Here is a 25,285-nt window from a genome sequence, read left to right on the forward strand (position 1 = left end):
AGTCTGGCCTCCTTCTGTCCTATAGGAGGAGACACTTTAGCCCCCGCAAGGACAGGTTTGCGGCCTGGGGCTGACCCCTGCCCTGCTTGGAGTGCGGGGCTGGCTTCCCACAGTGGGAGCTCTGGGGCTTCCTCCCAAAGCTTCTGTGTCCTGCTTCCCTTTTCACCCAAACAGCTTTGGAGATGACCCAGGAAATCCACGGGCTTCCCTATAGCTCAGATGGTAAAGAACCTGCCTGCAGTGCAGGAGACCTGGGTTCCATCCCTGGGTCAGGAAGATCCCCTGGAGAAGGAAATGGCTACCCACTCCAGTGTTCTTGCCCAGAGAATCCCATGGACAGAGAAGCCTGGCGGGCTACAGTCCATGGGATCACAAAGAGTCGGACACAAATGAGCGACTAAACAGAACTACTCAGTGCAGCCGTCAGGTGACGGTGGGGTATGTCAGGACAGACTGCAGGCCATGTTTCTGGAGCATCATCCTCAGGGCAGGGAACTAGCTTCTGGGAGGGGGTTGGGCAGACACAGGAGAAAGCCCGAGGTGTGTCCTCGGGCTCAGAGAAGGCCAGGCTTGTGACTGTGTGCAGTGTGTCAGGCAGTGAGCTTGGAGGGTGTCCTGAGAGCTTGATTTTGCTACCGGATCCACACCTATTGGGGAGGAAATAAAACACTCAAAAATATTAGGCTTCCAGTGGCAATAAGATCGCATCACTGGTGTGGCCCAGCCTGTGAGTCTTTGTGGGAGATATCCTGAGGAAACTTCTAGATGTAGACCTCCTCCCCAGTGGGCACCAGGTGCTGGCATCTCACCGTGAGGGGCTATGATGCAGAGACAGTTTCCACACTGGACTCAGGGGCCCACCCTGAGTGGCACCCTGGGCTTGGTTCTGTGGAGGACATAGGCCCAGAGGGCTGTGATGCCTTCAACAGGAAACCCCAGACAAACCAGCCCTTCCAGACCCTTCTGGAACAGTCGTGCAGCCAAATCCTGGAGTCTCCACTGAGCGGACAGGAGAGGGAGTAACTTACTCTCTCGGGGTCCGTTGGAGGAAGGGCGGCCTCTGCAAGTGGACAGCAGGGAAGACCCAGCCGCCCTCCTCCAGGGCCTCCTCCTGCAGGCCCCGGCCTCCAGCGTGGATGACGGTGGTCAGGGCAGAGAGGAAGGCAGGGAGGCCTTCACCATGTCCCTGGGTATGGAGGCCAGGGGGTGTGGACGTGAACAGGAAGGTGGAGGGTGTGGGCCCGGGCCCTGTGGAGGGAAAGGGAGAGGGAGGAAGCTGGCCTCTCCTTCCTTCCTGTTGTCAGAGCCTTTTGCTCAAACTGTCCATCTTATGATGAGCAGTCCAAGGTGCAGGGAAGCCATGTGCCTACGGTTACAGCTAGCGCGGCTGGCAGAGGCAGTCAGACCCTGCCTGGGGCCCAGGGCTCTCCACCACCACGGGCGGCATTTTCCAGCCTGTGCTTGGAATCAGCACAGGGTGAATTTGTTTCAGACGCTGGCCCTCTATTCACTGCAACCCCTCCCCAGCACCATCTGGGACCCTCCCCCACCAAGGACACTTGACTCCCCTTGCTCAGCCTTTATTCTAACCATCGAAGATCACTTTATCGATTCAGGCAAGAGAGAGAAAGGAGTGTTTTAGTAAAGGCTGAAAAATCTTGAGATGTGAGGCATTTTGTTAGCTTTTGTCTGGAAAATGCCTGGTTTCTTTGTCCCAGAAGGGCTTTCAGAAAGGCTGGCGGAGCCAGAATAATCTAGTGCAATTGGCCAGGCCCTGTGGGGGAACCTTGCCACCCAAGGAGTCCTCCAGCCTTCAAAACACTTCTGCCTGGGTCTCAGGAACTGCTGCTCTGGCCACTGCTTGGAGGGGAAAGTGGCCCTCCATCCCTCCCTCCCCGCCCTGTCCCCAAACCCCACATCAACACGCCTCAGGCTTCCCCTCATCCTTTTCTCTGCCTTTGTGCCAGGACCACATCCCAAGCCAATCTCTAGCAGACCGGATGAGCATGGGCCTGGTGCTCCCTCCCCTGAAGTCCTCCCCGGCCCCCTAACAGGGCTCTTTTATTAACTGATTAATTAATTTTTGGCTGCTCAGTCTTTGTTGCTTTGCGCGGGCTACCCTCTAGTTGCGGACCTTGGGCTCTCACTGCGGGGGCTTCGCTTGTGGAGCGCAGGCTCTAGGGCTCAGGGGCTTCAGTAGCTGTGATGCATGGGCTTAGCTGCTCCAGGGCACGTGGGATCTTCCTGGACTAGGGATCAAACCCATGTCCCCTGCATTGGCAGGTGGATTCTTATCCACCGTGCCATCAGGGAAGCCTTCACACGGCTCTTAGGCAGCTCCCGGGCCCTGAGCTTCTGGTGGTGGGCAGGGTCTGCCTGGGAGCCTGGGGGGACACCACCGCTGGGACTAGCTCCTGGCAGGGGCTGCACGGCTGCTCTCTCTACCCCCTCATCCTTCTCAGGGATGCATTTTCCCAGCACACCAATATAGGAGGTCAACCTCATCTTCATCACTCTCCTGGAAAGGAGATATTCATACCCCCATTTTGCAAATGAGAAAACTGAGGTGCAGAATAAATATATTTTGCTTGAAATCAGTGAGTCAGAGGAACAGGGGCTCCCTCCACTCAAGCCTTCTGACCCGTGAGTGAGGACCCATCAGTGTTGAAGGAACAGTGGCCGGCGTCTGAAAGCCCGGTGGCGTGTGAACCCTGACATTTTCTTTCTGTATGACCAGAGCTGAGCTGCCTACAGCTCTTGGCACCAGCCCTCAGTGCTTGGCGCAGTCCTCAGCACATGGATGAAACCCATGACCATCCCCCCCAGAATAGTGCTTTCAGCTTGATCCACGGAGTCTGTAAAGCCTATGAGTGTGGAGGTAGGACTCGGCACGTATGAAAGCATGCCCGTTTTCTGGGAAGAGAGCCCAGAGTCTTTATCAAAGGTGTCTGGAGCCCAGAAAAGTTTTGCAGGTCTGGGAGCAGGGAGACCAGGGTAATTGTGGCTGACAAGAAAAAGGGAGGAAAAAGAGAAGCTGGGTGCCCATTGCTGGTTGGGTGCTCATCTTTCACTGGTGTCTCTGGGAAACAGACTCTGAGTCTAGTGTGCTGGATGTTGACTAGAGGATGCTTAGGGTCAACACACCTGGGGGGAGGGCAGTAGCATAGCGCAGGGCAGGGAGAGGTTAACCTGTAACAGATGTCCACTAGGAGCCTGGGCTAATCCCATAGCGAGCTCTGCAGGGAGCATGACCTTTCAGATCCAGACTGGATCACATGGCTGAACCTTTATAACCACTGTCGGCCACTGGATGTAGACTGCCCTGGGGAAAACATGACTTTGGGCCCAGGAGCTCACTGCAGCTCAGATAGTCCCAGAAGGAGCTGGGGGAGCTGACAGCTGAAGGCAAGCTTCAATAGCAGCCCCAGGGCTGGACAGGAAATCAGTCCTTGAAGAAGGGTCTGGGGCTGTGTCACCAACCTCACCACAGTATCTCTGCTCTTGGGAAAGGGTGAGAAATTAAATGCTATCCATTCACCCATCCATTTACCTCCATCCATCCATCCATCCACCCATCCACCCCTCCATCCCTCTATCCATTTAACATTTCCTAAACATGTCTTATAAGCCAGCCTAGGTGATAAGCACCTATGATAAAAAGCTGTACATGGCACTGTCTGGTGGAGGAGAGAGACACATCAGTGAATCAGGGACAGAGTGGTCAGTTATGAAATAGAGGCAAGTGCCAAGAACCACTGGAGCACATTGGAGGGCGGACTCTTCCTGGAACAATGAAAGAGTTCTGAAAGAGTTGTCAAGGCAGAGAAAGGATAAGGCATTTTAGGCAGGAGGAAACGATGGCACAGGCATGGTGGTCTGAGGGGGTGCAGCAGATTTGAGGAAAGTTTCCAGGTGGCTTAGATGGTAAAGAATCTGCCTGCAATGCAGGAGACTTGGGTTATCCCTGGGTTGGGAAGATCCGCTGGAGAAGGGAATGGCTACCCACTCTAGTATTCTTGCCTGGAGAATCTCACAGACGGAGGAGCCTGGCAGGCTATAGTTCACAGGGTTGCGAAGAGTCAGACTAACACTGAGCGACTAACACTCAGCAGATAGAGTGGCCAGGTCACTTCCGGAGATGAGTCTGGGCAAGGAGATTTGGGTGAAATCACGAACGCCCTTGAACTATATCTGGCAGTACCAGAAACTCACTGCTGGGTTTTGAGCATCTGCACTTTAGGAAGTCAACTCTGGCAGCTGAGATGATGGACAGCTGGGTGGTTGCTGGAACCTCGAGGAACCCTAGATGTGCCAGGACCAGGCATGCACGGTGGGCACCTAGAAGCCCTCCAAGCACAAGCCAGCGCCCCACATGAGTGACCTTTCCCTGATGCGGTGCAGAGCTTCAGCACATGGATCATTCTGGTCCTCTGGGCGTGGAGTGTTCCTCCAAGCAGCTGCTTGGTCCCCCAAGTTCTCAAAGACTTTCACATCCCGTACTCAAATCTTATGATCTCCTGTGTGGAAAAACCCCCATGGGTGGCCTTGGCCCCTGGATGCATATAGGCCTAATGTCACGCGTCTTGAAAACCTGGGGTGAAGAAGCCTTCGGCATCATCACCAAGGACAGTCCAGAGTCCAGGGTGAGAGCGCATTCTGCCCCCTGGAGGCAGGTTGTGCTAGGGAGGAAAGTGACCCTGGGGCTTTTCCTTGTGACGCTGGGGCTTCCCTAGTAGCTCAGTTGGTAAAGAATCCGCCTGCAACGCAGGAGACCCTGGTTTGATTCCTGGGTGGGGAAGATCCCCTGGAGGAGAGCATGGCAACTCACTCCAGTACTCTTGCCTGGAGAATCCCATGGAGAGAGGAGCCTGGCGGGCTACAGTCCTTGGGGTCGCAAAGAGTCTGACACGACTGAGCGACAGAGCACAGCACAGCACATGTGACCGTTCGGGAAGAATGGGCGTGTTCTATCTCAAGAAAGGTTAGACCTTACAAAGAACTTCCTGGTGATACCAGTGAAAAAACCCAGTACTTAGCGCTCATCCAACTATACAGCTTGATTGGTGGCCACAGGAAAAATGACAAAGCAAAGAATTATGCAGAGGCAGGGAGTCAGGCTCCTGGTTGCTAGGGCAGCCAGTGAACTTTTCTTTATCTGTGTTTGAGGGCGGGGATGGGGAGCAGGGGAGTGCTGGGAGGACTTGAATGAAGACAGACTTTTCACCCTTGGTTATTTTAGCACTAGGAGGCTTCAAAGTTAGGCGGAAGCAAAAGGAAGCAATCCCTCTGGCACGATTTGGGGCATCTTACGTGGGAAAAAGCCTTGGAAGAAATCAATCCCAAGGTTGCCTGGCCCTCCAACCAGAGCCAGTCCACCTCCCTGGGCCCCCACTCCTCATCTGTGAAAAAAGGAGATGAGAAAGATGGGCTAGATAACCTTAGGGTACCTGTCTACTGCAGAGGCTGTGTCAGGGGTCTTGGGTTCTCTTCAATTCATCCTTCAAGTTTTTGCAGAGCCCTCACCAACTGGGGGGAAGGGGATCAAACAGAATACAAGCCTCAGGCTTGTGGGAAATGGGGGGTGGGGTGGAGAGATGGGGAAAGAGAAGTTAACATTTCTGGAGCACTCAGTCTGTGCCAGGTACTGCACGAACCTCTCAACGTGCTGACTCCTTCCCACCTCCCAGGGACCCTGTAGGGCAGGTACCAGCGCCTCCCATGTACTGATGGGGAAACCAAGGCTCAGAGAAAAAGCAACTTGACCAAAGCCACAAGGGAGGGGGCTGCACTGGAGCCCTCACCGTGAGCTGAGATGCTCCTCTGTGAGGCAGGTGGTGACCCTCTGGGGTTCTCGCAGATGGAGCCTGGAAGCTGGAACCACCAGGAAGGCTTCATGCTGGAGAGGGCTCTCCATGCACAGGGCCTGGGGGAGGGGCAGAACTCGGAGGCTGGCCGGGGAGAGGAGCAGCCTGAGTGTCGTCTCAGACGGTGGCATGTGGGCAGCAGCTGTGGCTCCTGTCCATGGTTCCACCGGAGAGAGAGGGGCTGGGGAGGGGCAGCGAATTCATCTAGAAGCATCACTCCTCCCCCAGCCTCATGTCTGCCATCTAAAAGACGAAGCTGGTTCAGCGGGGGTCAGCTTCCTCTCAGCTACTTAAGCCACTAGCCGGAAAGCAGACCACTGATAACCATGGTAGTTGACACACACTGAGCAGGCAGCAGGAGCCAGACCCTGCCTTAAGAGCTCTCTAACTCACTTAAGCCTTCCAACACCCCAGTGAGGTAGGTTCCATTATTATTCCCATTTTATACCTGATGCTAAGAGCAGACTCATTGGAAAAGGCCTCGATGCTGGGAAAGATGGAAGGCAAGAGAAGGGGACGACAGAGGGTGAGATGGTTGGATGGCATCACCGACTCAATGGACTTGTGTTTGAGTAAGCTCCAGGAGATAGTGGAGGACAGGGAAGCCGGGCGGGCTGCAGTCCATGGGGTCGCAAAGAGTGGGACACGACTGGGTGACTAAACAACATTTTATAGATGGGGAAACAGGAAGTGAGGTTAAGTAACCTGCTTAGCTGTTAAGTAACAGCTAATAAGAGACAGGACCCAGATCGGAACCAGGTAGTCTACCCTTGGGCTTCCCTGGTGGCTCAGACAGTAAAGAATCTGCCTGCAATGCGGGAGACCTGGGTTCAATCCCTGGGTTGGGAAGATCCCCAGGAGGAGGGCATGGCAACCCACTCCAGTCTTCTTGCTTGGAGAATCCCCAAGGACAGAGGAGCCTGGCCAGTACCGTCTGTGGGTCACAAAGAGTCGGACATGACTGAGCGACTAAGCACAACACAGCACACATATTACCTCTAAGCAAGTTCCCGGGCCCCTCTCTCTGCCCCTCAGGGACCCTTCCCAAGCCCAGGCTCTCCTCCTGGCCTGGAGTTCTTGCACACCCAGAGAGCCCCACCCTAATGAAGACTGCCGGAGGCCCCCACCAGCCCCTCCACAGGCCCACAGCTGCCCGAGGGCCCCAGCCCCCCTCCCCTTACCCACATGCACTCCGCCCCCTCCCCCCAACCGAGCACCGTTGCCTTTCGTTCACAGTGACGGCGCCTGCGCCCAGGCCGGTGGGGGCACGGAGGACTCCGTGGCGGCGGCGGCGGTGGCCGGCAGACCCAGTGCCCATGCCCCGAAGGCTCAAGCCCAGCAGCTGCAGGAGGAGGAGGAGCGGCCGGGGGCGGGGGGCGCCTCCCCGCGGGCCGGCCCCCACCGAGCGGCCTCCCCTGGCCGGCAGCAGCCTGCCCTGGCGACGGCGCTCTGCTCCCGCGCCCCTGCCGCCTCCGATTACGAAATCTCCCTTGACCTAAAGAATAAACAGGTACCCAGGGCCTCCGAGGCGGGGCGGGAAGGGTGGTGAAGGGCCCTGACTTGGGCGCTGTCCAGGGTCCCAGGGATGTCCCTGTCTGGGCCGCCTGTGCTGCAGGCCCACCTCTTGACCGCTAGTTCTCCCAGCTGAAAGGGGTAACTGCCCCTCCCTACAGCCAGCTCTTCTTGCAACCAGCCTTGCCAGCGGCAGGGGTCACCCGTGCAGTGCCAAGCCCACAGGCAGTGTGTCCAGGGCTCTGCCCCTCTTACCACTGCAGGAAGCCCAGTGGCCCACACACTTCCAGGCAGGTGAAGCCCCCACCCCCAACCCTGCTCCAAAGAGACGCCCAGCCTACCTGCCCACTCAAGGGGCGAGCTCCTTGCTCAGGCACACACAGGCTCAAATGAGGTTTGAAGACAGTGGTGTCCTCCATGTAGACTAAAGATTCCCGGGATTAGCCCAGAGGGGTTCTGGGTCTCCATCTTCCATTCTGTGAAGCAGCAAGAAAAATAGTCAGTCATGGGGTTCCCATTGACACCCCCCAAATGACAATGGCACAGTTGTTTTGGTGGAAAATTAAGAGGACTGAAAGGAAATGTGTGTGTGTGTGTGTGTGTGTGTGTGTGTGTGTGTGTGAAAACGCTTAGACACAGACTTTATGACAGCATTTTTGAGGAAGAGCGTTGAGCTTGGAGCCACACGTGTGGGATTCACTATGTGTTCTTGTTGCAATTCCTCTGTGGCTTTGGGAGACACCAGTTAAGCACTCTGGGTGTTGGTTTCCTCATCAGCAAAACTGGGAATTATACCTTGAATCATCACTGACGTCCTTTCTAGCTCTAAAATGTGTAGGTTCTAAAGAACCATTCCTTAACCTGATGGACAGTTTTGGAAGCGAAGCTAGTAGAGAAGTCACTAAGACTGGGTTGAGCCCAGTTGAGCCCAGCCAGACACATTCCTTCCTTTGAGCATGGATGCCAGGCTGTTACCCTGGGTCAGGGACCAGCTGCCCATGATGCACCACAGGGCTTTTAGTAAGGTATTTACAAAATCTCCTGTGATATCTATGTGGATGGGATAGGAAGTGGGTTAGTTGACAATATAGTCAGGTGGGTGTTCTCAAATGGAATTATAAAAAACAATGTTTTTTTTTATCAGCACCAATTCCAAGGTGATTGAGTAGGGACTGTCCTTGTTCCTGCCCTATTCAACCATTCTGGAAAGGGACTGATACAGAGCCTAATGGGGACAGCTAATACCTTGATAACAGAATCCCAGATTTTAAAAAATCTGATTAGGACAGAAATGTGGTTAAACGGAAAATGTAAAGTGAAAGAGGGAAAAATCTCAAGTTCTGTTCTTAGCTTAGAAAATTCCACAGCACTGTTACAAAACGAGCAAGCTTCGTCCTGGGCAAGAGGCCTTAGGGCTTGAGTTGACTTCAAGCTCAAGATAAATCAACAGCCAGTGAAGCCGCTGCCAGAGAAGTGGGCCCAGAGGCCTTCACAGACATGTAGATAAAACCCCCAGTGAGAGGAGCCTGGTGTGCTGCAGTCCATGTGGTCGCTGAGAGTCAGACATGACTGAGCAACTGAACAGCAACAGAAAGGAGGCAGCTGCCTGGAGCTGCACTGGGTACCAGCCAGGCTGTCTGGTTCTAGGGGCTTCTTTTAAGAGGCAACGAGAGAACCCTGAGGTGCTGAGGTTCTTCCAAAAGAGAAAACAAATTGGCTGGGGTCATATGATGGAGAAAGACATGGCAACTCACTCCAGTATTCTTGCCTGGAGAATCCAAAGGACAGAGGACCTGGGGGCTACAGTCCATGGGGCTACAGTCGCAAAGAGTCAGACACTACTGAAGTGACTTAGCACACACCCATCCACAGGGTTACATGGGGAAATTGTAGAGATGAAGACTAGTTTTAAACATGGAAGAGCTGAATGTGAATTAGCTGGATCAGATTATTTTCTATCATTCCAGGTAAAAATAGTGGTACTTGTCTGGCAGTCCAGCCTTTAAGTCTCCCTGCTTCCAATGTAGGGGGCATGGGTTTGATCCCTGGGGAACAGTGATCCCACATGCCGGGACCAAAAAATAAAATATTTTCTAAAAAACAAAATAAAAATAGTGGTACTAGTGCATTAAACTTAAAGGAGAGGAAGGTTTTATTTTCTTTTTTTATTGCTTTTTTTTTTTTTTCGCTTAACTAACAATAAGAGCTGCTAAAAATGTAGCAGGTCCTGCTTCTGGGGTAGGGAATGCCCAAGCAGGGGCCGGGAGGCAGCCTGTCTGGAGAGGCACAGTGTGATGGGGTGGTCAGCTGGCCAGATGAGAGTGTCCTCTCCGTTCCCTGAGGACAGAGACCATCTTCTGTTCATCTGTACACCCATCGCCTGGCATCCAGCAGAGGGTCTTGGACAGAGTAAGAGCTCATCGAGTGAATATATTTTAAATAACTCTGATGAGCAAAGCAATGAGGAAGTGGGATACCTAAAAGAAAAAAACATGGTCCCTCCCTGCTCCCTGAAGAGATTACCATTCAATTGAAGGAGTGACCTGTTAGTAACACCAAAAGAAACGTGCCTTGGCCTGGGCAGGGAATTAGTTTAATTCTCACTGACTAGGGGCTGTGGAGAGTCGTGTGGGGTTCTAGCAGGCACCGTGGACCTTTTTCACGTGGGTGTAGTTCTAGTAGATGGGCTTGCATGACAGGAGGGCAGAAGTGGGGCAGGAAAGATGAGGGCTGGTAGGGGTGCAGCCGGGTCCTCCTGTCCTGGGGAATGGCCCCCCTCCTCTGGCCCAGGGAACCCTCCAGGCCAAGCACAGACTAGGGGTGGGAGTGTTAGTCGCTCAGTTGTGTCTGGCTATTTGCAACCCCATGGACTGTAGCCTGCCAGGCTCCTCTGTCCATGGGATTCTCTAGGCAAGAACACTGGCAAAAAGTGATCGAGGAGTTGGGGCAGAGTGACTGAAAACACGGTGCATGTTTACAAAAGATGGAACGCCACAGCTCTCTCTTGTGCAGATGAACTGCGTGACCTTGGACAGGTTCCTTCCCTTCTCTGGGCCTTGGTTGCCGCCTATAGCCCTTTGCCTCAGTCGCTAGCATTTCTATGCCCTGCCCCCCGCTCCTGCACTGGTCCGCACTCACTCCTTCCCTCGCTTCAGGACTTCCCTGTGCCTTCCTTCTCCACCGCAGCTCTCCCGAGGCTGTGGTGGAGGCCCCTTCTCAGTGTCCCCAGGGCACTCCGGTGCTCCCCGACATGGCCCTCCAGCCCTGGATCACCAGTCCTGTTTGCTTGGCTTCCCCCTGAAGGCAGGGCCAAGATGTCCATCACTATATCCCTGATGCCCACACAGCACCTGGCGTGAGAAGATGCTCAAAAGGTGAAGAGAGGGAGGTAACAGCTCAGTGACCTGAAGGGGATGGAGAGGGGCATGAAGCCTGGGTCAGGGCCTGACTCCATCTCAGGTTTTTTTGAGATCTGGGATTTAGTATTCTGCTCCTGTGGTCCTCACGAGTCACTCACATCCTGTAGTTTTGGGGCTGGAAGGGATCCTGGACAGTGCTTATTCTCTCAGTTCACCAACCTGCCTGGCCTGCTCCATCAGCCAGTCCAGAATTCCAGGCGAGAGGGCCTGGCTGGGGCGCTGCTGCTAACAAGGGGCACTGTAGTGTCCCCCAGGCCTGTGGGTATGGGGAAGGGGAATACACATGGGGCGGGGGCTGGAGTGGTGCAGACTTTGGCTCCAAGCCCAGATCTAGAAGACAGCCTGCACAGCATTCCCCTGGTTGAGTTCAGTTCAGGGTGCCAACGCTGATGAAGCCCTAGTCACAGGTCAGGATGGCGGTGGCCACAGAGAATGATGTCCTGCCTATGGGGGCAGGGGACTGGGGGCGGGTAGCAGGCATGAGGCTGGGATGAGGGGAAGCCAGCTGTATGACATGATGGGAACAAAAGGTGATGATTTCAGGACTGAATTCAGAAGCCATCAGGAGCAGTGGCTCCGGGCCAGGCTCTGGGCTGAGGCCACCAGTGGAGGGGACAGTGAGGACACATCAGGGCCTCCAGGAGTTTCTGCTCTAGGAGGGGTCTGGGGGAGGGAGGGAGGAGCCTGAGTTAGACGGGCACCACCCAGATTAGCGGGGAAACTGAGTGTCAGAGAAGCAGGAGGCAGCCTTCTCCAGGGACTCAGGGCAGGGAGACCCGTTCTGGTTGGGGGACTGGGAGGCTTCCTGGGGGAGGGACACTGAAAGAAAGGGAGAAAGTTTTTGCCTGGAGGAGAGGGTGAGGTGGGAGCTGAGGGTGGAGAGGGGGTGACAGTGTGGGAAGGGGTGTGGGGGGTTGGGGGTTGTAGGGAGCTGTGGAGGTGGGGAGGCTGAGCAAGTGCTGGGGCAGGAAAGCCTAGTATGTGGGGGTGCGGGCAGGGGCAGGAGGTGGGGCTGGCATGTGAGCAGTGGATCTCCTGTAGTAGGAGGGGCCGGGGTGGGCAGGGCCAGGCTGCTGAGCCCCAGACCTGCTAGGACAGGGTGTTTATATTTATTTAGGGCAAGGATCTCCAGCGACTGAAAGACCTGTGTTTATCCTGCTCTCTGGGTACACTGCTCAGGGGGATGTAACGCAAGGTGGATGGTGCTGGAGGAGGAAGCAGGGAAGCAACCGGGCGCCACCAGAGTGTCCAAGGGGGGCGTCCGGGGTGCCCCACGTGGTGACAGTCTGGTGGAAAGTTCAGAGTGATGGCAGAAGGTATGGAGGGGCTGCGCTATAGGACTTTGCGCTTGACAGACTCACAGGATAAGGCAAAGGAGGACCCAGGGACAAGTGCCAGGTCCTCAGACTGGACAGCCTTGGAGCTGGGGTGCTGTGACGTGACTAAGGGTATCACTGAGAGCCGGTTCCTTTCGGGGAAAGGGAGCAATGGACGGTTGGAAATGTAGGTCTTGAGTTGAGTCTAGGCATGGAGATTTGAAAGTCACAGAATCAACACTTCACCATCAAATTGCCACCACTTATTGAGCTTTGACCTACTGTGTGTCAGGTACCATATGAAATAAGAATTCTCACCACAGAATGAAATCACAGAGTCAGCAGGATTATCTCCATTTAACAGACAAGAAAACAGATTCAGAGATGTTAAGAAACTTGTCCAAGGTCAGCCAGCAGGGAAGAGGTGGGTCTGGGCTGGGTGTTTCCCCATGGGCTTGCTGTTCACCTATCACAGTGCAGTGAAGTCATGATGGAAGAAGACAAGGTTCTCAAACAAGAGGTGAGAGGATATTAGCCCCAGAGATATCTATATAGAGTTGCCATGGGGGCTCTGCCCAAGACAGTTCCCTCTTCATTAGCTGTTAATTATCAGCTACCAGGGCTGCTCTAAAGACTTCCCACATGGAAGTCAGGAAGATGTCCAGCATAGGAAAATCATGAAGATGTGCCTGGAGAATGGAAGAGGGCACGCATATGACTCATCACTGGCATGGTTAGGGACCCTGTGGTCAGAATACAGGATCTGGGAGCTATAGGGAGACAGGAAAATCAAGATAGACTGGGTCAGGAAGGCTGAGGACAGAGTTTCAAGGGATAAAGTATCAAAGCTGCAGAAAAATTGGGGAGCGAGGGAGTTGAGGTTGGGATTTAGTGATTAAAGTTCACTTTGAGGTGATCCTTTGGAGAGTCAGAAGTCTGGTGGGAGCAAGAGGCAGTTGCAAGGAGCCAGGGCACACAGGGCTGGCCAGTGGTTCGGCATTCGCTTGCATATTGAGGCACAGGAGGTAGGGGAGTCTGCCTGTAGGTTTAGTAGAAAATAGAGAGTGGGCTAGTGCCCCAGAACGAGGGAGTCAAGCAGGGTCATGATCCAGTCTGGGTGACTTAGGAGGGTCTGCAGGCTGGTGGAAAGGGCCCAAAGCTAGGCTGGAGGCTGGAAATGCAAGTAGAAGGGACTAGCGGATGAAGAAAGCTTACAAAGAATGCAAGAGACGGTGAGATCATCAGACTGAGGAACGCTATGGTGAGATTAGGAAGCAGGTCGAAGGGTTCCATGTACTGGGGGATGGAATTTGGCCTTTCTGTCCGTACCCTACCTCTCTGTGATCCTGGGGGACGTTGGAGGGCTAATGGTCTTGCCTTGAGCTGTCGACCCCAGCCACCAGTCCTGATTGTTAGTTCAGGAATGTCACTCTGTAAGTGGAGTGTACGGCGCATGACTAGCAACAGGACACAGTTTCAGAGCCCAGGAATACTTTCTCACTTCCTAAGCTTTCCTAAGGACTGATGGAACCCCCCACAGTGCTACCATTTTGCCCATCCCCTTCATCCAGTCTTTGTCTGTTGTTTAAATGCAAAAAAATGTCCAGGAAGAACCATCGCTAACCCCTCTTGGTCATTCACACCTCAAAGAGAATGTTTTTCTAGTCCTTTCCCCAGAGAGATTTTTGATAAGGGAGAAAAAGTGAGTGCTTAGCCACCCAAGGAGAGACAAGATCACGGAGTAGGGAGAGAGCTGAGGTGAGAGGAGGAAGGCAGACTGGCCGGTGCCTGAAGTTTTCCTGGGTTCAGACCCACCAGATGAGGCAGCATCCCCTACCCTACCTCCCCATCATCCCCACCAAGCCCTGCCCCGATCGGAACAGCTCCCATTGTTGGGAACCGAGGTGAGCTGAATTGAAGAACGTGGTAGCTGGAGGATCTCCCACTGTTGAAATATCCCTCCATCACCCATCTGTCTTTTTACTAAATTCACATTTACTGAGCTCTATCATGTGCCAGCCCTTGGGCTCGGTACTGGGAACACAGAGATACTCAAACCCCAATCCCAACGCTTATGCGGCTCCCAGAAACAGGAAATGACCCCAATTTGTGACATGAATACTGAGAAAGAAAGCAGGTGAACAGGAGTAGCAGCAATGTTTTTTTACCCTTTCTATTTAATCTTCATTTTTCTATTATTTAAAATATACACAAAAGTAGAAAGAATAGTATAATAAACTCCCATTTAACCATCACCCAGTTTCAATTAATATTGTTTCATCTAACCCTTCTGCTTTTCTTGATGAAATATTTTAATACAAATTCAAGATACCACGCATTTCAGAGATAAATACTTCCATATGTGAATATATGGAAATAATCACCTACTATCATTGCCCCACCCTTGCATGGGTATCCCCAACCCCAGAATCCAATCCTACACCCCACACCTTTAGGGGTCTTGGCAGCATTTGAGGCCACCGCACAGAGTTTCCAGACTCTGGCCCCTCAGTGCCGGCCTAGTTGTGCCCTCCCAGACCCCCGCCAAGGGTCAGCCAGGTCACGCCCTGCCCTGGTCTCCGAAAGCGCTGTCCCATCCTTTCCCTAACCGCGCTCCCACGCCTCTCCTCACTGCAGATTGAAATGCTAGAACACAAGTACGGGGGCCACCTGGTGTCCCGGCGCGCCGCTTGCACCATCCAAACCGCCTTCCGCCAGTACCAGCTCAGCAAGAACTTTGAGAAGATCCGCAACTCTCTGCTGGAGAGCCGCCTGCCACGGCGCATCTCCCTGCGCAAGACGCGCGCGCCCACGGCGGAGAGCCTGGCGGCCGAGAGGGCGCTCCTGGAGGGCTGCGGCCTCGCGGGGCTGCCGCTGGTGCGCTCGCCCTCCCTGCCGCCCACCTTTGCGGGCACGCTCACCGAGCTGGAGGACTCCTTCACCGAGCAGGTGCAATCCCTGGCCAAGTCCATCGACGACGCCCTCAGCACCTGGAGCCTCAAGACCATGTGCTCCCTGCAGGAGAGCGGCGCTTACCAGATCCACCGGGCCCTGCACGCGGGCGCGGGACCGCCGAGCCTGGAGGGCGAGGCGCGGGAGTCCGAGGGCGCCTCACTGGGGGCCGGGGCCGAGCCCACTGAGCCCCCCAGTCCGCCCCAGGGCCACGGCAGCACCCTCATGATGGCCTTCCGGGACGTCACAGTGCAGATCGCCAGCCAGAACATCTCTGTCTCCTCCTCCACGGCCCTGTCGGTGGCCAACTGCCTGGGCGCGCAGACGGCCCCGGTCCCCACAGATTCCACGGTGGTTAAGGCCGAGGAGGGCGAGGCCAGAGCACAGGAGGCCCCGGAGGGCCCCGAGGCCCCCAGTGCCAGCCAGGGGGCCGCGCCCGCTGAGGACCGGAGCGCAGAGCGGGAGGCCGACGGGGCCCTGCGCGCCAGCTCGCCGGTGGCCGCGGGGCCTGTGATGGAGGAGGAGGAGGAAGAGGAGACCGAGGAGGCGGCGAAAGGGACCGAGGCCGAACTCGAGGCCGGGGACAACTCAGAGCAGCTGAGCAGCAGCAGCACGTCCACCAAATCAGCCAAGTCGGGCTCCGAAGCGTCGGCCTCTGCCTCCAAGGAAGCCCTGCAGGCCATGATCCTGAGCTTGCCACGCTACCACTGCGAGAACCCGGCGAGCTGCAAGTCACCCACGCTGTCCACCGACACCCTGCGTAAGCGGCTGTACCGCATTGGCCTCAACCTCTTCAACATGTAAGCCGGGGTTGGGGGGTGGGGGGAAAGGGGGCACCTGCGCTTACCGATGAGCGAGGTTCCTGGGAATGGACCGCATGGACCCAGGGTCCTCCCCTGGGGCCTGGGGGCCACACCTGCTCCTTGAGATACTGTGGGGGACACACACTTTATTTTTAATTGGTATGAATTTACTTTAAGGACTAGGGCTAAAACACCTCAAACCTATGCTTTAACCACTAGTACTGCTGGAAGAAGCAAGGCTTTGAAAAGTGAGATATTTACAAGAAAATGCAGCATTAGGTAAATATGTAGGGATGGAGCAGGAATCCCTCAGGTGGGACATGAAGTTGGGGAAACCGGGAACATGAGCCCCGTGGGGTTGATGATGGGAGAAGAAAAACAGTGGTGAAAAGAGGAAAGGTCAGGGGAGCAGAGACCTAGCGCAAGGAACAGGAGAGGGGCCGGGGGGTGGGGGACAGGCGGGGAGGATGATGCAAGTGGAAATGGAGCAGAAGAGAGCAGGGGTGTGGACACAGAGATATGAATGGCCGCTGTAGCTCAGAGCCTCCAGCCAGACTTTCCTCGCTACCAAGAGGTATACAGCTGGTGGCAAGCAGAGGAAACACACATACCCTTCCTAGGGAGATTTCAAGTACACCTACTCATCTCCACCCTCCACTCACCCCTTCCTTCACAGACCTGAACTGGAAAACACAGCATCTCTCCCACCTGTCAGTGAAGACTAAGCAGAAACCATTCACCTGTGTGTTCGTTTGCTCATTCCACAACAATTTTTGGAGTGCTCAGTCCAGAAACCACATAGATGAGCAACACACATCCTCTGGCCTCAAGCTTATATTCAGTAGCTTGCCTGAGATAAAATGTTTGCAAACTTCAAATTTTTAGAGAGAGCATTATTATTGCCATTTTATAGAACAGGAATCGGGCTCACACAGTGAGGTGAGCTGAGCGCTGTGAAGCAGCTAGTAAGCGGCATAGCTGGGTGAAGTCATAGCTGCCTGCCTCCCAGCCCAGTGCTCTTTCTTCTATATCAGGCAGCCACTGGGACGAGTGTAGCCTAAGCCCTGCTTCCCCAGGCCCACACAGATGCCTGGACCCCACAAGGCAGTGCTTCTCAAATGATGTGTACTGAAGGATCAGCTTGGGTTTTTACTCAGTGTGTCGTGGGCTGATACTTTTGTGAAATTCAATAAACGTGAGTTGCTAGAAAAACAGTCACATGCTTGGTTGTCCTGAAAATGTCAGCCTGCTATAAACGGGTCTAAAGGCTTACCCTCTATTTCTGTCCTTATCTTCTCCTGGACCAGTAACACCCAGCTCAGGGAGCAGCAGGGATTTGCAGACCAGGCTGGGAACACATTTACCTTAAATCCCAGCACCCACACCCACACCCACACCCACGCACAGAGACTCCAGCCTGGGAAAGTAATCCCTGGGTAGCAGGGCCTTTCTTGTGTCTACAATGCACAGGGAAGAGGGATGTGGCATGAGATCCCACCTCTGTGTCCCAATCCACCCTCCTCCTGGTTCCAGCGTGGATCCTGAGTAGAGAAAGCAGGATACAGGTGGGGGGAGGGCTTGGAGGCCTGAAGATCAGATCCAGTGGGACTGAGGCTTGAAGACAGAAAGGATGCCCCTCTACCTGCTCTGGAACCCACTTTGACCAGCCCTCCCCAGCCCCGCACCATCCTCTGTCCTGGGTGGGGAGGTTCAGAAGCATGCTCGGAGAGAGCCTTCAGAAAGGGAGGCCCTCTGCAGCAGAAGGAATAGTGGCATTTCCTGGGAATTCCACCTGGTTACCTCCGGGCACTTCTGGGTTCCCTGGGCTGGAAGAAAGGGAGGAAAGGAGTCACGGACTGTCTTGCTTCACTCTCTACTTCTTTTCTCCACCCCACCCCAGAAACCCAGACAAGGGCATCCAGTTCTTGATCTCTCGAGGCTTCATCCCCGACACCCCCATTGGAGTGGCCCATTTCCTGCTCCAGCGTAAGGGCCTGAGCCGCCAGATGATCGGCGAGTTCCTGGGCAACAGCAAGAAGCAGTTCAACCGCGATGTGCTCGAGTGAGTGCCCGCCTCCGGGCTCTGCCCTGCCCTCCTAGCCCACTCTACACTCCAGGATCTCCTGGATGGCCTGGGACCTCAGCTAGGGAAGAACACAGGGCAAGACAGGACCTCTTTAGTCTGGGTGGATTCCCAGAAGTACTGGCTCCAGTCCTAGGGGCTTCCTGATTGGTCAAAGGAGCCAGGAGCCCCATGATCCTTAGCCAATCACTTGCTTCCCCTGCAGTTATCGTGCAGCTTACTGAGCCAGGGTGCTCCTCCCACAGGCACTGGGGATGAGGATGGGGCTGGGGGTGGGGCTAGCACAGAAATAGTCCAGGGAGACTAAAAGGCAAGAGAGTGAAACTGGAAGAGGGCTGTGTCAGTGCAGAGCCATCTCCTCCTGGGGGACTGACCCCTCAGCATCGCCTGCTGCCTGTCCAGCCCCCCAGCTCCTGAGCGTCTGCTTCATATAGTGGAGGAACCATGGGGCAGGAAAGGAAGGGGTTAGGGTTTTTAGAGCCAGAAAGTACGTTTGATGTTGTGTAAGTCATGTCGCTAAGTCATGTCCGACTCTTTTGAGATCCTACAGACTGTAGCCTGCCAGACTCCTCTGCCCATGGGATTTTCCAGGCGAGAATAGTGGAGTGGGTTGCCATTTTCTTCTCCAGGGGATCTTCCCAACCCAGGGATCGAACCCCTGTCTTCTGCTTGGCAGGCAGATTCTTTACCACTGAGCCACCAGAAACTAAGATTGCGTAAAGATAGATTGACCACCAAGATCACACAATCAAAAAATTGTTTTAAAGTCCAATAGATGAGGTATTTGGTGGGGAGCAAAGAGGCTGCCTTGGTTCAAGCTCAACTTCGTGGGTATGATGCTGTGGGTAAGTAGGTGAGCCTCACAGCAGGGGCAGATTTCCTGGGGCTCAGGAGCAGGACCTTGGAGCCACCTCGCCTCTCCAAAGAGGGGGTGAGGCCCTGTGAAGTCTGCCCTGGACCCCTGCCTCCCCTCTCCAAGGTCCCCCTCGCCTCTCCAAAGAGGGGGTGAGGCCCTGTGAAGTCTGCCCTGGACCCCTGCCTCCCCTCTCCAAGGTCCCCCTCGCCTCTCCAAAGAGGGGGTGAGGCCCTGTGAAGTCTGCCCTGGACCCCTGCCTCCCCTCCTGACTCTCTCCATGCTCCTCCTCTCTTCTGCTGGCTCCCTGAACTCACTTTCTCTCCAAAGTCACCCCTCTGTAGTCACCCACTTCTCTCCCACCCCCTTGTCCTTGGGCACACTCAGCAGAAGTGTTTCCCCAGGGGTCCTGGGAGAACCCCCTCCTCCTATACTTGTTCTTGGAGCAGCAAAGGCCCACCACAGAGGGCTAGGGCTCCTGCTCCAAGTTTAGAAGCAAGAGGGTCACTGTCAGTATTCCTGGGGTGGGAGCTAGAGACCTGGCTTCTTTTTTTTTTTTTAAAGAAACATTTATTTATTTGGCTGTGCTGGATCTTAGTCATGACATGCAAGATCTTTAGTTTTGGCATGCGAACTCTTGGGCTTCCCTGGTGGCTCAGCTGGTAAAGAATCCGCCTGCAATGCAGTAGGCCTGGGTTCAATCCTTGGCTTGGGAAGATCCTCTGGAGAAGGGAAAGGTGATCCACTCCAGTATTCTGGCCTGGAGAATTCTATGGACTGTATGTATAGTCCATGGGGTTGCACAGAGTTGGACATGACTGAGCGAATTTCACTTCACTTCATTTCCTGTGAACTCTTAGTTGCAGCATATGGAATCTAGTTCCCTGACTAGGGATCGAACCCTGGCTCTCTGCACTGGGGGCTCCGAGTCAGCCGCTGAACCCCCAGGGAAGTCCTGACTTGGCTTCTGTTTGTGGAGCAGCCTTGGTGCTGTGTCTTGGGACAGCCCCTGCCCTCCGGCCATGGCCTGTGTTTCCATACCCAGAGAGTGGAGGCGTTGGGCTACGAGGGGAGGTCAGCTGGCCTTAGGAATCCCGTTCACCTTCCTAAATCCACGATGGGGTAGATGTGACCTGAGTGCAGTCAGAAGAGAGGGAGGGGGGACCCATCCGAGGGACGCTGAGATCCCTGATGGCCCTCTCCTCTCTCTGACTCGGTGGCTCTGGACCGTTGGTTGTCCCTCCTGGTGCCCAAACCCACAGATGCACTTGCTTCCCTTCCCCCTCAGGGGACGCTTTGAGGAACTGCGCAAGAGGAGAAAGAGCCAGTTTCCTGTCTCTTTCTCTCCTGTTTTCCTTCTGGTTCATCTCTCCAGCCTTTTCATTTGCCTTTGTCCCCTTTCCACTGAAGAGCAAGTGGAGCTGCTACATCCGATGGCTTCATTCTTTCTAGCTGCCCCACGACCTGGGGGGCAACCCGGCTTTGTGCCTCTACTCTGGGGCAGCGCTGGCAGCTTCACTTCCAGGCCCTGACTGCCTCGTCTGTTCTCTTCCACCTTTCCGGTTCTCATGTGGCCTGGCCCCAGAATTCTAACCTGCTTCCCATCCCCCTACCCACCCCCTCTCAGCTCCTCCCAACCCCCAGCCTGCACTTCAGGGAACACATGATTTTTTCTCCAGCCCAGGTTGTGCTGAGCAGCACATGGAAAACTTAATTGCCCATCCTCCCCGGGAGACTGAGTGTGTGGGCTGGAGACTCAGACCAGCTGCTATGCGGGAGGGACACAGGGCTGGGGACTGGGCTGGCTGCTGGATGGGCTCAGGCTTAGATGATGGGGCAGTGGGGAGAGAGGAGAAATGGCTGGACCTGAGAGGCCAGCTCTGACTCCTGCTCTGCTTCTAACAGGCTCTAGCTTTTGCACGTCACTTCCGCTCCAGGCCTCAGCTTCCTCACCTGCAAAGAGAGTGGGCTGGGCTGTGTGAGCTTGGATCCCTCCAAGCACCGCCGGTGAATCTATCATCTTCCCCAATCCTTAGTGTGCTTTTAACACCTTGGCATCATGCAGGATCTTCTGCCCTAAAGTGTGCTTTGTCACCATGCCAGAGCCACCCAGAGGGGCACTCAGGGGAACAGGATGGCCATTCACCACTCATTCACCAAATATTGAGTGCCTACTATATGTAGGGAACCAAGGCTGAGCTGGGTATCCAATGTGTGTGTGTGTGTGTGTGTGTGTATAGTAAGGGGAAGAACAGGAATGGCTTCAGGGAAGATACAGACCCAGGTGTCAACAGGAAGAGATGAGAGGAGGAATGTGGAAAGAGAGGCGAAGGGCCCAGGAGCCTCCAGTGGGCACTGTGGGCTTGGGGAGGGTGGAGAGCAGAGCCGAGCCCGGATTCTGCCCCAGTGAATGCCCCCCGCCCCAGTGAATGCTCCCCACCCCACGTGCTTTGTTCTGCAGCCATGCAGACCCTGGGCTCCGAGGCCCTGGCACACTCAGCCAGCACGTGGCAGCTCCTCCCCCAAGTCTGCATCACCCGGATGCCTGGTTTGTCCCCTGCAAGGTGCCCGGAGAGGACAAGAGGACGGAGAGGCAGGAAGAGGCAGGCACTGGCGGGGCAGCCAGGCACAGGGAGTTCTGGCATCTCCCTGCTGCTCAAGCCAGCATCCCCTGCCCCTTTCTTCCCCCCACAAGAGGAAACACATAAGCGACCGTCACCCAGTGCCGTTTTGGTTCTGTCCTGGCCAGGAAGGCTTCACTGGGATTCTGCACTGCTCCCTGCCCCCACCCGTGACATTCAGCCCATCGCATCCATTCCATACAAAGCTGTTTGCTGAATAAAAGACATAAATCACCCCTCCCCTTGGAGACTGAGACAGCCCAAGCCACCGCACTCTCCAAGATACAGCCAGACTGGAAGGGGAGAGGCGGGGAGGGAGAGGGCCTGGGAGGAGGGCGGACAGGGTGAGAGGAGGGGCCCCCGCACCAGATAGAATCTGCCCCTGACGCTGATCTGCATTTGAGCATCACAGAGGTGCTGATATTTGCCTCCAGAATCAGGCCCTCGGTGCTGTTAAAAGCTGACCTCTCTTTACATCCCTTTCTGTGCTAGTCCATGGAAGCCCCATTCCAAGAAGGGATGTGTCCAACCAGGCTTTACTGAATAATAATAGAAGACATTCTGAGCTCAAAGGGCCATGTCCATTCCCGTGTTTACCTGGGAAGGTTTTGGGTTTTGGCTCTCTCTTTTTTTTAGGAGAAACCAGCCTCAAGTTTGTCGTTTGTCAAATGGGGATAATAGAACCAGTCATATGAATTAAATTTTAAAATGGATATGAAGTGCTTAACTCGGTGCCTGATGCTTAGTAAATTCTTTTAAAATGTCAGCTATTTCTGTTACTGTATTTTCTATTTAAAACCACAGGGCATAAAAAGAAGCCCAGGGCATTAGACCTCCTCGCTCCTCACTCCCCCATGGCCCCTCCCCTAACACAGGGAAACCTCAGACTCCTCAGGGCAGGTCTCAGTCCCACTGCTGGGGAAGGGAGGAGCCACCCCGAGCCTGGAGGAAGCCCCCCGCTGATGTTGAGAAGGAAGGGCAGTGGGAGCCGGAGGGCAGTGGGGGTCGGAATTCTTGGGGGGCTGAAAGTGCTTCCCTCTCCGTTTTCACATGGCTGGGAAATTTGGCTCTGCTCTATTTCCTTCCTGAAGTGTTCGCTTCAGCAGGTTTGAAGGCCAGTGGATGGGGGGGCTGTTGCATGTGGGTTTTCAGCGGCCACCCTCCTGGCTCGTGTGATCGCCACGCACGTGGATGGCATCTGTCCGTTCCACAGAGATGCAGAGGGGGCAGTTTGGGGATTGAGCAGTCCCGGGGGGCAGAGTGGGAGAGAAAGTTTCCCTGGGGGATTCCTTCTTGCACTGCGTCTGCTCCGTTCTGTTAGATACTGGAGTAGGACGTTTCAGTCAGATTTCATTATTTCATTTCCGTGGAAATGTGTTGGCCAGCGTGTAACAGATTTGTTCTTCTTCGGGGACACTCAGAAATGAAGACAGATTGTCTGTCAAACTCAACAGGCTGGAAGGCGCTGGCCTCTCTTTGCTGGGAAGGGCCGACTCCAGAAGGTCCTGGGCGTTGTCTGCGTGTAGCTTCTGATGGGTTGTCTTGCTGCTTAGGAGATCCACAGGCAAGGGGAGAGCAGGCTGGCACCCATGCCCACCCTGGTGGGTCTGGAGGGGGATGGAGAGAGGCTGGGGCAGACATGGATAGGTGGCTTTGTGTGGCTCTGAAAACTTGATGCTGTTCCCACTCAGAGGGATGGAAGGAGAAGGTCTCTTCTAACAGGGGTGTCAGGGTTTTATGACCTTGAGCCCTCACCTCTCCAGTGCCCTTTTCTCCACCCTTGCCTATACACACACACAAACACACACACACACACACACACACACACACACACACACACACACACACACGGATGAGAGAGTCTCCTTAACAGTTAACAGTCACTGGCATTTCAGAATCACTCACTCCTGTACATGGAGACCCTGGAGCTCCAAGTTCAAGAGTGGAATGAACTCCAAGTCCAGAGTTGAGACTGCCTTTGGCTTGGTCACAGGTGCATGGAGATTGGGCTTTTATAAAAAAATGAATAAACCCAGCGCCCACTCCTTTCCTGAGCCCTCCTGTCCTAGCTCCAGAGGGGTCTCTCTCAATCCTGTGTGATAACTCAGGGGTGGCTGACACTGGCTACTCAGTGCAAGGGGACTTCCTGGAGGGGCATCCTGGGTGTCACACCCGCCCTGGGGTTTCTCAGGAGGGCCATCTGTGAGAGAGTGGGCAGCTCACGTGTGTCAAATGTATATCGTGTGCCAGCAGGCATGGTTCCAAGAACCTTATGTGCAGAGCCACATTTTTTCTTCCCAGCAGCGCTGTGAGGCGAATGCTGGAGTCTGCACCCAGTCAAGGAACTGAGTACCAGAGAAGGTGGGTTGCTTGCGCACAGAGCTGAGCAGCCGCTGAGATCTGAAGCCGGGCAGAATGGTCCACAGCCTGAGCCCTTAGCTCTGCACCTTCCTGCCTTCTGCTCCATCCCAACAGGCGTCTGGTCCAGATGTCTCTACTGTGCATGTCAGACCCCAGTTGTGAATGGTGGTGCTGAGAAGCGCCTTGGACGGTCAGTTAGTCCAGCCCCCTCATTTTCCCCGGGCAGGGACTGAGGCCTGAGAGAAGAAACGTCTAGTGCCCTGGCCAAAATCAGGTGCTCTTCCCATGTGCGTGCTAAGTCACTCAGTCTGTTCGACTCTATGTGACCCCATGGACTGTAGCCTGCCAGATCCTCAGTCCGTGGTGTTCTCCAGGCAAGAACGCTGGAGTGGGTTGCCATGCTCTCCTCCAGGGGATCTTCCCAACCCAGGGATCAAACCTACGTCTCTTGTGTCTCCTGCATTGGCAGGTGGGTTCTTTACCACTAGCGCCCCCCGAGAAGCCCCTCCCATCCCTGATGCACCTTTATTTGCTGGCCCTGGCCCTCTCATCTAGGAAGAAAGCAGAGCTGAGGAACTGGTCCACAAACCTCCATCGGTCTGAGCCGACTCGGTCTCCTCTGTCTGACGGACTATGTTGTAAACAGTTGATGGACTGTTGTAAACTGGTGATGGACTTTCAGGCAGAGTTAATTGGTGATGATGGCAAGGGTGTTTATAGCTCTGCTAGCAGAAACTTCAGATCTGCTTAACCACCAGGCACATCAGCTCTGATTTGGTCCCTAACGAGAACTCTCATTTCCTTTTTAAAAATGTATTTGTGCATATATACATATACCGTCTGAGTCACCAGATATATATATATATATATATATATATATATATAGGTTTCCCTGGTGGCTCAGATGGTAAAGAAACTGCCTGCTATGTGGGAGACCTGGGTTCGACCCCTGGGTTGGGAAGATCCCCTGGAGGAGGATGTGGCAACCCACTCCAGTATTCTCGCCTGGGAAATCCCATGGACAGAGGAGACTGGCAGGCTACAGTCCACAGCGGCACAAAGAGTGGGACACGACTGAGCAACTAAACACATACACACACGTGTATGCTTTTATTGAAGTACAGTTGATTTACAATGTTGTACCAGTCTTTGCTGTACAGCACGGTGACTCACTTATATAGACATTCTTTTATAAATCCTTTTCCATTATGGTTTGTCACGGGATATTGAGCATAATTCCCTGTGCTATACAGTAGGACCTCGTTGGTTATCCATTCTAAATGTAATGGTTGTGACTACCAACCCTAAACTCCCAGTCTATCCCTCCCTCCCCCACCCCTTGGCAACTGCAAGTCGGGAACTCTTTGTTTCTTATACTCTGTTATAAACTGAGAGCTTTACATACATCGTCTCTTCTAAAACCCATAACCCCACCTGCCCACTGGTAGGTTGCAGGGATTACCTGTAACTAGGTGTTACAGGGTTAGCTCTGTTCTAGAGA

General features: G+C 54.4%; 1 protein-coding gene across 5 annotated transcripts in view; it reads left to right on the plus strand.

Annotated features, from left to right (window-relative positions):
• The window catches only part of IQSEC3 (IQ motif and Sec7 domain 3), an 89,565-nt gene that overhangs the window by 40,372 nt on the left and 23,908 nt on the right, over nt 1-25,285 (plus strand). For 4 of the 5 annotated variants that reach the window (XM_018048643.1, XM_018048644.1, XM_018048645.1 and 1 more), the window contains exons 3-5: nt 7,101-7,374; nt 14,749-15,863; nt 17,767-17,928. In XM_018048643.1, coding sequence (XP_017904132.1) covers nt 7,101-7,374; nt 14,749-15,863; nt 17,767-17,928 — 1,551 coding nt within the window. The remainder of the gene's footprint in view (nt 1-7,100; nt 7,375-14,748; nt 15,864-17,766; nt 17,929-25,285) is intronic. The other variant, XM_018048647.1, reaches the window with a different exon arrangement.

Source organism: Capra hircus, chromosome 5 (assembly GCF_001704415.2).
Source record: "Capra hircus breed San Clemente chromosome 5, ASM170441v1, whole genome shotgun sequence".
NCBI lineage: Eukaryota > Metazoa > Chordata > Mammalia > Artiodactyla > Bovidae > Capra > Capra hircus.